The sequence below is a fragment of the Pleurodeles waltl genome, chromosome 3_1 (assembly GCF_031143425.1).
Source record: "Pleurodeles waltl isolate 20211129_DDA chromosome 3_1, aPleWal1.hap1.20221129, whole genome shotgun sequence".
Taxonomy (NCBI): Eukaryota; Metazoa; Chordata; class Amphibia; order Caudata; family Salamandridae; genus Pleurodeles; species Pleurodeles waltl.
This window is the reverse complement of record NC_090440.1, coordinates 1,432,010,603-1,432,023,190: the sequence shown is the minus strand read 5'-3', so window position 1 is coordinate 1,432,023,190 and position 12,588 is coordinate 1,432,010,603. Positions and strand designations below refer to the sequence as shown.

At 46.4% G+C, this 12,588-nt stretch overlaps 1 protein-coding gene across 1 annotated transcript; it reads right to left on the bottom strand.

Annotated features, from left to right (window-relative positions):
• Window positions 1–2,065: 2,065 nt before the first annotated feature.
• On the bottom strand, window positions 2,066–9,468 carry LOC138283364 (apolipoprotein A-IV-like). Its single transcript, XM_069221342.1, has 4 exons — window positions 9,385–9,468; window positions 6,345–6,426; window positions 5,355–5,481; window positions 2,066–3,443 (listed from the first exon to the last, which is right to left on the bottom strand). The coding sequence occupies exons 1-4, from the start codon at window positions 9,466–9,468 to the stop codon at window positions 2,258–2,260; spliced, it is 1,479 nt and encodes a 492-aa protein (XP_069077443.1). The 3' UTR covers window positions 2,066–2,257.
• Between the last annotated feature and the right edge of the window lie 3,120 nt (window positions 9,469–12,588).

Below are 12,588 nucleotides of genomic sequence, written 5' to 3'. Positions count from 1 at the left end.
CCCCCGCCCCACCAGGGGAGCGACCCTTGCCTAAGGGGTCGCTCCCCATCTGTAAAACAACAACAAAAAAATCCCTGGTGCCTAGTGGTTTCTGCCCCCCTTGGGGGCAGATTGGCCTCATAAAAATAGGCCAATCTGCCCCTAAGGGGGGCAGAAATGGCCTAAATATAATTTGCCCCCTAGGGGAGCGATCCTTGCCTGAAGGGTCGCTCCCCACCTCTAAAAAAAAAAAAATGATCCCTGCCGCCCAAAGGTTTACCCCTCCCCCCCGGGGGCAGAAAAGGCCTTGAAAAAAAATGCCCCCCTGGGGAGCGACCCTTGCCCAAGGGGTCACTCCCCTTATGCCAATTTCCTAAGTTAAAATAATCCCTGGTGTCTAGTGGGCATTTTAGCAGCCGGATCGCTTCATGATCCGGCTGCTAAAATACTCTGAGAGACTTGAAAGGGAAGGAAATTCATTTCCTTCCCTTTGAAGCTTCTCAGGCTCCCATCACATGATCAGAATAGAAATGCAAAAGCATTTCTCTTCCGATCGTGCTGGAGGCTGAGCTGACGTCACGGAGGGTTGGGGGGGTCGGGTGGAAGGGGAAGGGCTTCCCCTCCATCCCTGTCTTGGGGGGATGGGAGGGAAGCCCACAGAGGGAGCGCTAGCGCTCCCTCCGAGCTCAGTGCCGAGGACGTAATGGTTACGTCCTCGGCACATGAGCACTGTGCCGCAGGACGTAACCATTAGGTCCGCGGCACAGAACCGGTTAAGAAGCCTTCTGCGCCCATATTTTACTGGCTGTTTTATAAACATTTATTTTTACAATTCCTATCATAACTAGAATTGCAGGAACGTTTTTTTCCGGTTCCAGGAATCAATTGAAAGCTAGGCCAGGTATACCTTTTCCACAAAATCTTTCTATTTTCTTGGAAAAAAAGGTATTTCATAATTTTGGCCTTTCACCGAAGTGTAGCTTTGCCAGCCTATTTCGCCAGCCTGACATTCTTCAATTTGGAATTTCGTCATAATGACAGAATATAATTTGTGTTAATTTTCTGTTATGTATCTTTCTGGCTGTTTGCCTGGTTCTAAAAAAACAACATGTACAACCGCCTCTGATCTGCACCTCGTATCGCTCACATTTTATAATGGGAAAATGATCGATTTTCCAATAGGCTAATGATCTTTAGAGGTCGCATGGATGTGGAAGGGACAGGCACACGTCAAGGGGAAACCTAACGTCATTGACTCATTACTTCCACACAAGAAGTTCAAGGGGAAGGTCGGACATGTGAATAATTCTTGACCCATGAGCCATCCTGCCAGAATTTCTGATGCCCTGGTCTGCAGAGAATTTCCTCGATATTTCTCAACAACTGTTCTGCCTGTTGCAAGAGGGTACAATTACACATATGCAGCCCCTGTCACACCATTGTTAATGAGGACTCTTGCTTCTGGGTCATTCATATGAAAAGGATCCACAAGTTATAAGGAATGCAAATCTACTTATTGGGGACTTTCCCCCACCCACAGGTGCTTTGAAGCAGTAATTTAACAGTGGGCTGGTTCTATATCACAGTGTGTATCATTAGATATGTAAAACCAGCTGCAACCACTGCACCATCCACAATTACATTAGGGCCCACACTTCTTCATGCCACTACATACCAATATATGTCAATATGTTCTTTACCACCACAATCAACACCACGCTATTACCAACGCCTTTTTTATTGCTAGCTCCTCCTAGCTTAAAAAATAACCATAACTGCAATAGCAATCCTCGGCCCCAACCTCTAATTAGAACCCTAACTTTAGCCCTAACACTTTACCCTCAACCATCTAACACCAGCCTTATCCCTGAATCCCAACCTTCTGCCCTCACCCAAATATTAACTCATTCTAACCCAGTCCCAAACACCCTATCCCAAACCCTAATCACATCTATAAACCATTACCCTTAAACTTATGCCCCTGCTAAACCAATCTATATAGGATATTGTCAGGTGAGTATACTGCAGCTATTTAACAGCAGCAACAATTCAACAGTAGACAAATTAAACAGGCTTGAAATGTGGTATTGAAGATCTATTTATTGGTCATGTGCAGCTTTGAAGAGGGTTATTCATTATTTTATTTTACAAATATTCTTAGAATTGGAGCTCAGAGTTATTGCACTGCCTTATTATTAAATCTACTGAAGAGCATGGATAAGTTGTCCGTTAAATAACAGAAGGTGCTTCTGAATATTGGTGCTAATTGGTGGGCCCATCAGTTCTCAGCCTGGGTCTTCCTGTTTAAGAAAGAGGTGATCTTATCTCTCACACCTTCTTCAAACATATCCAACTGATCCTGGACTTGAGTAGTGTATGGATCCAGCTTCCGCTTTATGTCTTCAGCTCTCAGGATGATAATTTTTTTAAGATCCTCTCCATATGGGGAAGCTGACTGGTTGAAATCCTCGATCCTCTGGTTCACCTTTTTGTTAAAGTCTTCCAAGTACGGTGCTAAACTCTGCCCAAAGTATTCTGAGTGAATTTTCTCCTTGATTTGGTGAGTAGAGGAGAGTATTTGCTGTCTCAAGTCTTCCATATTGGCAGAGAACTTGGTTCTCATAGCATCTATATTTTTCTGCATCTGGAAGGTCATAATCTCAAACTGTTGGTTGAGGCTTTCTTGGACATTCTGTCCATACGGTGTCAAATGCTTCTGCAACTCCTCAACGCTCTGCTCAATCTTTACCAGGAACTCATCACTGTAAGGGCTCAGGTTCTTCTTCATCTGCTGCACTTTTTCAACAATCTTTCCTTGAAGTTCATCAGTATACGGGGCAAGGGCCAAATGCAAGTCAGCCACATTTTCGTGTAGTTTGGCTTGAAGCTGTTCAGCATATGGTGAGAGTGCAGTCTGGAGGCTGTCCACCTTTTCCTGGAGTTTGGCCTCAAGATCCTCAGCATATGGCTTGATCAATACCTGGAGGTGGTCGACATTTTCCTGAAGTCTGGCCTCTAGCTCCTCAGCAATCGGAGTGAGTGCTGCCTGGAAGTTATCCACATTTTCCTTGAGTTTGGCTTGAAACTCCTCAGTGTATGGAGTGAGCTTGAGACGAAGCTCCTCAGCATTTTTCTGGAGACGAGTGCCAAGTTCCTCAGCATATGGGGTGAGCCTCTGATGAATCTCCTCTGCATTTTCCTGGAGCCGACTAGCAAGCTCCGCAGCATATGGAGTCAGCTTCAGTTGTAGCTCCTCAATGTTCTTGTTAAGCTGCTTGTGGATATCATCTGCATATGGTGACACCTTCAAGCGCAACTCCTCCAGCTCCCGACGTATCTGCTCCTTTAGTTTCTCTGAGTCTTGGGTTAGCTTTGCATGGAGCTGAGTGGTCAATGGAACAAGCTGGCTTTGTAGTTGTGCAGCATAAAGAGGGAAATCTTGGAGATTTTCTTGGAGTAGGGTGCTAAGGAAAAACAATTTAAAAGTATGCTCAATATTACTAATTCAGATTAAATATCCTACATTTTTAGTAAATGGCATCAAACACTTTTCTTCTTCCCTCTCCTCTTCCTCCAATATATGCATCCTAAAGTGTCATCCAGTGAACTACAAACTCTAAAATGGTCTCAGAAGTGTCTCAACATCGTCAATTCTCTAAGCATGCACAGTAGAAATATTTTGCTTGAACCACTTACTCAGAGCATCCAGTAAGTACAACAATCTGGTGGGTGACTTAAAATCAGGCATCGAAAAATCTAGTTGCCCACTCGCTATGGCAGTCATATTTTATTATGTTGAGCTATTTATAGGACATACTCGCCCCTTCTGGTGAGTTGACAAAGAACAGGTGCTCTGTTCATTAAGAAAATGAGGGAGCTATGAAGAGCCTTTAAATCTTCTTCTTATCTTGTCACATGTGTGCTGTGTTCAGAGACAGAGGTCAAAAGTCGATTTGTCTTATTACAATTATATTTTCTTCTGACTACAGAGTTCTAGGATTTTGTAAGTTGAACTATCTGACCTGCTGTAAAAAGTGTGCAAAAAAAGGCTGTAGGGTGTCAGGTTTTTCCTAATACACAACATTTAAATAACTAATTCAACTGTACAGACATTTCAAAATATATTTCAGTAGTTGTAAAAGGCCATTTTGTGTACTTCTGTGTGATGAAAAAATATTTCAGCAGCAAAAAAGGTTAGAAAATTGTGATATACCTCAAAGTTCCCTGTCACTGCTGGAGTATACAGATAATGGGAGCAAAAAAGGATATATGAAACTCACAGTCTTCAAAATCAAACTAAGATGCTATCATAGATGAAATGGGCATTTAAAGATGGAAGACATCTGAAATACTGCAGCAGTACGATAACAAACCTCAGTACTTGTGGCCAAAATAGGAGAGGTGAGGTGAGGACAAATCAGAACCTCATAAAGGCTCTTGAGGATGTGAGTCAGGGCATGAGACTTTGAAGATGCTACCTAACCTAAATCAGGAAACCAGTGCTCATGAAAGCTTCAACTAAAATCTCCTTCCTAATACCCAAACAGAGGATAAGGTCGATAATATTCAAGCTCTGTGTTTCAATGCCAAGGATTAGCATATGAGTATCTATAAACTGAGCTTTGCAATGGCATTTCTAAACAAATGGGCTGACAGTAGACAATTACGCATTTAGCAGAAGGATTTCCAACTGCTGGTCGTAGATTGAAAAAAGCGACTAGGGTTTGAATGAAGCATATCCACTAACAAAACATGCATTTAGTTTGAACAGTGGGTCTTCATGGAAGAATTTCAAAAAAGAGGAACAGCTATAAAGTTGTCTAACAATGTAGCATGAAGGAAGGATGGTAGGGTATAATTAAAGAACATTCAACAATGGGACCTGGTGGACAGATTTCTAAGAATGATGCTTGGTGGAAGGCCTGTACCTAATAGCCAGTATTTTGGAATGATTTCTAAAAACTGTTTATGACTGGGGGAAATCTACAAATGGGCCAGTAGGTATTGCTGCAAAGGACAGTGTATGTATTAATAACAATTTGACTAGGTTGAAAGAGCTCTGAAACTGGACATGGCTGAGGGATATGCAACAAACGGGCTTGTTGGTTCTACATATGACAATTGGCCTTGGTCATAAGAAGTTGAACAGGGGGGTCTGACTAATGAATAGGTAAAAATAGGGCTAGTGAGGGGGTTTCAATGGTTAGGGTTTATTTGAAGATTTATCGCCATTGGGCTTTGTTCAGGAATCTGTAACCCTGGGTTTTAGATGTTTTCACAATCTGGTCTAATATACGAATCTGTAACAAATAGCTCTAGTGTAAGGATCTACAACAATAGGACTTAGTGTAATTGTATTGTCAGACAATGCTTACTTGAACTGTTTGCTAATTTGTGATTCCTGGATTTGTTGTGCTGCCTCCTTAGCACTGCTGCGTAGATCATTTAAGTAGTCCCAGAAGCCATCTTCCATCTCATCAGTGCCCACATCTGTGCAGGACCCTGTAGGAACAATAAGCAGAACCAAAGGCACTTGATAAATAATCCATACATTATCTGTATCATGAAGGCCACCTGCTTACCATTCCTTTTGGAGTACACTTTAAAAAAAGGCAGAGCCACACTAAGGTTACTAAAACAGCTGTCCTATGGAACCGTGATAAATGGCACAAGACTGTGCAAATTTACATTCAATGGGCTAAAAGTAGCCATATTGCAAGGGAATGGGTGCTGCCATAAGTCAAATATCATTTTACCTATGGCATTGAAAATCCTTTTACCACAGCAAATTTTGCACTTTCTTTTGAATTTCAGGCCAGTCTCTATAATTACATTTCAGGGACTAGTGCTGAATAATTTACATGAGTGAAGGATATGCTGAAACTGAACAATCGTGCTATGCAAATTAGATGCCTATGGGCATCCCTTGCATCTACAGGGAGCTTCCGACGCAAGATGGACAACATTATAACTATGAATCTGTGGAATATTGATAGCAAGAGATATTAGCAGCCCTTGCTATGGTATAGAGCAAACTAAATGCCACTTCTGGCATGCGGTATGTGAAGGTGCCCAGGAACCACCTAACTCAGGCTGTACATTACAACTGGTCATGTTTTCTGCATTCGCAAAGCCCACCCACCTGTGGAATGAAATCTATTCATACCCTTTAGAAAGATGAGTCGCACTAGCAAATAAAGAGTGTGGTGCATGGAACCAGAAAACAAGTGCTCCAGGTACGGCTTCCACTCTTGACCTGTTTGATGACCCTAGGTAAACCATCATCCCCTGATGCAAGGTTGCTAAGAAGTGCTAAGTGCTCTGCAAATAAAGATGATGCCAGAAGCCAAAGATTCTGAATTTACCTGTAATAGCTAGGAAAGCCAACACAACGCCAATGGCTTTCTGAAACATCTTCAGCTTCAAAGGAGCTTCAGGCGTTGGAACCTGTGAAGGAAAATACTAAGCTTAGTTCAAAAGTGGATATGAAGGACCTAAAGCCTAAAAAGCCTGCCAGTTGCCACCTATTGGGTGGGTGAGGGTTCCCTTTATGTTAAATTTCCCACATCACAGCCACTGATCCCTCCACCAAACACCTCCATCTGCTGAAATATCAACCCACACATAACATCTCAATGAGGAAGCCGCCGCCTGAAGTGAATCTAGGAGTGCCATTGGAGGAGAAAACTGTACTGCGGTATGAGGAGTAGAGAGAGAAACTAGGGGGCATATTTAAGCCATGATGCTCTGGTGGCGCAATGCCCTGCGCCATATTTACAAGGTGGCATTAAGCCACTTTTTGTGACTTAGGCCCTCATTCTGACTTAGGCGGGCGGCGGGCGCAGCCCGCCGGTCGGTAACCGCCGAAAGACCGTACCGCGGTCATAAGACCGCGGCGGCCATTCCAACTTCCCCGCTGGGCCGGCGGGCGCCCTCCAAAAGAGCGCCCGCCGGCCCAGCGGGAAAGCCCCTGCAACAATGAAGCCGGCTCCGAATGGAGCCGGCGGAGTTGCAGGGGTGCGACGGGTGCAGTGGCACCCGTCGCGATTTTCACTGTCTGCTAAGCAGACAGTGAAAATCTTTGTGGGGCCCTGTTAGGGGGCCCCACGACACCCGTTCCCGCCAGCCTGGTTCTGGCAGTGAAAACCGCCAGAAACAGGCTGGCGAGAAGGGGTTCGGAATCCCAATGGCGGCGCTGCAAGCAGCGCCGCCATGGAGGATTCCCTGGGCCAGGGGAAAACCGTCGGGAAACCGCCAGTTCCCCTTTTCTGACCGCGGCTTTACCGCCGCGGTCAGAATGGCCCTGGAAGCACCGCCAGCCTGTTGGCGATGCTTCCGTGGTCCCCGGCAGGGTCGGAATGACCACCTTAATGCCACCTTGAAAATACGGCCCCTTCGCATGCAGCACTTTGCGGGGAAGGGGCATGCAATGGGTGTTAGCACCCATCGAATTTTGATGCTGCCCCAGATTTACAAGTGATCATAAACCAGAGGCAGCGCCAAAATCTAATGCCACCCCAGGGGTAGCGTTAGCATGGCGCAGCAAGGAGAAATGCTTTCATTGCTCGTTTTTTGGTCTTTCTATGTGTGCTGCAGAATGCAGCACACATAGAAAGAGCAAATTGCCATTTAAGATTGTTTTTGTGCAGCAAGGTGTTCCTTCCTGCACAAAAAACAATTCCCCCTCAACACAGCCATCCTTGCACTATGGTGCAACAGTTGCTGCGTTGGTGCACAGTAGCATATTTAGCGCAGGGGGAAACACAGGGGTGCGCCGTATTTTAGTAAATACAGCACATCCATGTGCTTTGAAAATTATGGTGTGCGATGCTGCCAAATTTGGCGCAGCGAGGCACACTGTAATTTTCTGTTAAATCTGGCCCACAAACTCCTCAGCGTTTGGGGTGAAAAGCTCAGATCTCTGAGCTACATTTGGAGCTCAAAATCAAGATGGCAGCTCCTGTGGAATTATTTGTAACTACCAGGGTCACCAGGAGCCACAGCGACGTCTCTCTGGCATGTCCCATTTCAGGTGCTCCCTACCCCCAGCCATCAGCTCCTTTACTGCAGTACCGCAAGCCCTGTCCCTAAAGAAACTCTCCCTGCCCTACATCACAGGCTCTTTAGAGGTCATTAGCGCTGCCTGGGCTTAGAAGGACTGAAGACCACCCCCTTCCAACCCCTCTGTAGGCGTCAATTCACTGAAATGCCAGGGGAAGTGGAAGTGACATCACACACCATGCCATTTGACCTTTACTTTGACTCTCACACACACACACACACACACATGCTTACACATACACACACATTCACACACACTCTCACATAAACATACTCTAACCCGCAAGCATACAAACAAGATACATTTAAAAGCATTTTTTACTTACCTTAGCTGCCAGATAGGGTCATATATCAGCTAATTGCACTACATTTTCATTACACAAATAGTGAAGAATATTAGCCACTATTTGGGTAATAAAAAAATGACAGAAAACCAGGAAAACGGAGCCCCCACTAGCGGCCATTGGGACGAGCTTCTCCTTGTTCCAGGCACTCATTTTGTCACATCTGTTGCCAGGGATCGCAAAGACAGTGCCAGGGGTCGCAGCTGCGAAATCCGCCAACCCCTAAATGTCGTCCATGCCCCCCCACCCGCACTACACTGCAGCGTGTTTGTGTTTTAAAGCCCACAGTAACCCATCCTGGTCCGTCAGGTATCTGCTCCTCTTACTGCAGTATCTCACTTGCCTCCAGCCATGCTGCTAACTCCATTTCAGTCTCCCCATCTTCAGCGTGCTCACGGGTCACCCCTCAACCACCGGCTTTCATCACTGTAGTGTCTGTGATGCTCATTGAACACACGCCCTCGTGTGTTAGAGCAGACCGCCTTAAATCACGAGTTTCTGTAGTGTAAACGTGCCCCAAACGATAGCCTCTTCCACGTAGTTACAATGTCTGAGCTCTGACACCCTCACCCCTCACTCAGCTGCTCTCGTCCTTGCGGCGTCTGAGGTGCTCTCGTGTTACAGCCAGCACCCCGCCTCACTATGAAGCTCAGAGGCCTCAACACCCCAACAGTCAGCAGCCTCCAAGCATCAGTCTCTGGTCCTCTGATCTCAGCCCTCAGATGCCGACTTCATTATCCGCTCAGCCACAAACCTCCGGCGCCGAATTGTTTCTGTAGCTTAGCTGCCCCACTCTCCCCGGCCGATCCCCAAGCCAGAAGCCCCTATCAGTGCAGTGCCACTCCTGGTTATATCCCTCCGCCCCTGAAAGCGGCGAACATCACCTCTACCGTGGTGGCGTGCAGATGTTCACCTCCCACAGAAAAGAGTACCTGCGCGCCATAACACCTGGGTCTCTGGCATTCACTAGACCCTCGCAACCCCCTCTTCCTCAACTCACCTCTGGACTCTCTACACCCGCTGGCCTCCGCCTGGTGCCAACCCCGTGTGTCTCACTGGTATTTATACACAGCAAACCCCTCATCCGTGAGAACAGCGTCCAGAGGAAGACCAGAAGGCGCCGGACTTTAACCAGGGTCCAGCGTGTCACCTGTGCACGGTGCCTTATCTGCTGGTGATGCTGGAGCCCTCCTCGGTGCCCTCACCAGGTGACGCACAGGGCACTGATCGCCACGAGTGGGCTGCCAGCCAACAGCAAAACTGTGGAACACAAGTCCCGCATTTCACCAATCTAGCAAAAAGTGCGAGCTCAGCCCTATTCTTTGTTACTTCAGTCATTTTTAAAGTGCCGTCCAAGTCGTTTGAGTTTGCAAATGTCATATTATATAATAACAGAATTTATTTTTCATGAATTTAGACAGATGATAACTTTGTACTCTGTGATGTCAAAGGTCAGAGAGGGCAGGCTACAATGAGCAGTCAATGTATCTTGGTGGATGGATCACATGAAGGCAGAGGTATGGGGCAAGGTATCAATTAGTCGGTAATGCAACGTGGAAAAACTGGAGACAAGGGGTACAACAGGTAAGTCATAAATGTCTTTCCGAAATCGAACGGACTCTTAGGGCCAAGAGGCGCAGTGCAGCAAGTCTCCTTGCTATGTTGCGTCACAGGCAAAATGGAAGAAAAGTGCATATTTATCCCAGTGTGACACATTCCTGTCCTTTCCTCAGCACTGGCACACAATGGGCTACCTAGCACTGATGCGGGCACCCTTGCCCTATGGTTCAAAGGTGCCTCAGTTGCATGTAGGATTGTTTTTGTGCAGGAAGGGGCACCATCCTGCACAGAAACTGCCCATGGAGACCTTTTCCTCTTTCTCTGTGTCAATAACAGTGGTGCAAGCCTCTCATAAATATGCCCCTGAGCATCTTTGAGTGGGAAGGTGAAGAGGTAAACTATTGGGGATTAGCAACACCAATGTCAATGTGCTAAGACAGCAGAGTCACAAGGTCCAGACTGGTCACCATGTCCATCCACTGATACAAGGAAAGTCACAACAGGGGTCTCCCTCCTGTGACAGAGGGAGCACAACTAATACTCCAGCTGGGATCGAACCTAGTCTGGTGCTAGTGTACCAGGTGGATTTTGTCTTTTTTTTTGTGCAATTAATTTCTGCTGACTTTCACAAGATTTTGCCAAGGAAGGGTACTTGGGTGATGAAGTTGGATAGGCCATTAGACAATTATATGGTTGGAAGAGATTAATATAACTCTCTTTGTGGTGGGAGTGTTCTTGAGGGCCATTAATGGTTTAAAGAATGGGGGTAGTGTGTGTATTTCGAGGAAGGGATTTGATGATCAGAGAAGATAAGACATTGTCCTCATAAGAGACAACCTCAAGTGATGGAAGAGTACTGGCCGCATCCCCTTAGGATTTATTACATGATTGACTGCCAGCTCTGGATTTTGAAAGTACCCATATATTGGTTTGACAGTGTGCTGTGGGAATGTTTTGGTGTGGCGGGGACCATGTGTTTCAGGGCCATATTTATACTTTTTGACGCAAAACTGCGGCAGCGCAGTTTTGTGTCAAAAATAATACCGCCGGCTAACGCCATTTTGGTGCGCCGTGCGGGCATCAAATTTATACTTTGACGCACAGCGACGCAAACCACAGTTGGGAGTCATTTATTTTGACGCACACCGCAGCGTCAAGTCGTAAAGCAAAACGACGTTAACGCAGCGGAAATGACTGTGGGTCGATTTACGACCCCGCAAACCGGATATGCGCCGTTTTTTGACGGAATAGCGTCAAAAAACCCCGCGAACACTGCCATTTCACCAGAGGAGAGCTAAAATGGAACCCAGATGCCACAGCAGACCCCAGGAAGATGACAACAGACCAGGAACCAGCCAGGAGGACCCACACAAGAACCAGGACACTTATAAGAAGAAAAGAAAGTGTTGCTTCAGTGCAGAGGATCAGGAAATTCTGGTTAAAGAGGTGACGGAACATCAGCACCAACGGTTTGTCACCTCAAAATTGCCAATTAGTAGGAGAGAGGCTATATGGCAACAAATTGTTGACAAGATCAACAGTGTGGCAGAAGTACGCAGAACAGTCATCGAGTGCAAGAAACGCTGGCATGACTGCAAGCTCAGGAAGAATGAAAAGATGACCAGGAACAGGAAGGCAGCACTGCAGACTGGAGGTGGGAGTCCAGCACACCAGGAGGTCTTGGACCACATGGAGAAGATGGTCGCAGCCATCATCCCTGAGGAGATCGTCACAGGGATTTAAGGACAGGACAGCGCAGACTACCAGAAGACAACGCACATGCAGGGTAAGTCGCATGGGGAATTAAAATGCACTAATGTTAACTGCAACCGGGGGGGGGGGGGAGAATACCTACTACACAATGCATGTAAGTCATCATATACATGGAGTCGCATGGGTAAAGGGGCATGGCATAGGGGCATGGCCTGCACAGACAGAAGCTGGGGCACACCATTACACTACACCAACAACAGTCCCATGGGGGCATGCTGCCATGCCAACGATGGAGCAAAGGGAAAGCCACGCCAGAAGGGAAGGGCACAACGTCAAACTGACATCCCGGCACACGTCAGCCACCATACCCCCCACATTAACTAGGGCCCTATTAACAACCTCTAGTCATACTGACAACTGGAATGTAACTGCGACAACAGTTGCCACTACCACCTCCGCTGTGTGTGCAGCTCAAGTAGCCAATGGCAGTAACCTCCCCATGGATTACACACACCTAAATTAGAGGGTTTAGGATGACAACGTTAACAATCCCCTGAAACAAGACAAAGGCCCCAGTACTGTCAAATGTCAATGCCCATAGTTGTTGCAAACATCAGTCAATGTAAACAACAATAGGAGCTACACAGCACAAAGGACATACCCATGCTGCATATGTCAGGGTCCATCCTGTGCCAGGGTCACAATGCAACATCACAAATGTCATACTGCTCAGACAACAGCATTGAGGGGTGGACACATGTAACTGGTCACTGACATACACCTGCACAGTCAGAGGAGGAAATAGGACACTGATACGATTATCAGGGCAATCCAATGTACCACACGTTCCCAACATCAGCTGTACACATTACCAATGCCAACATCCATATCGTGCCATAACATTGCTACGCATAGGATATGCTACATGTCA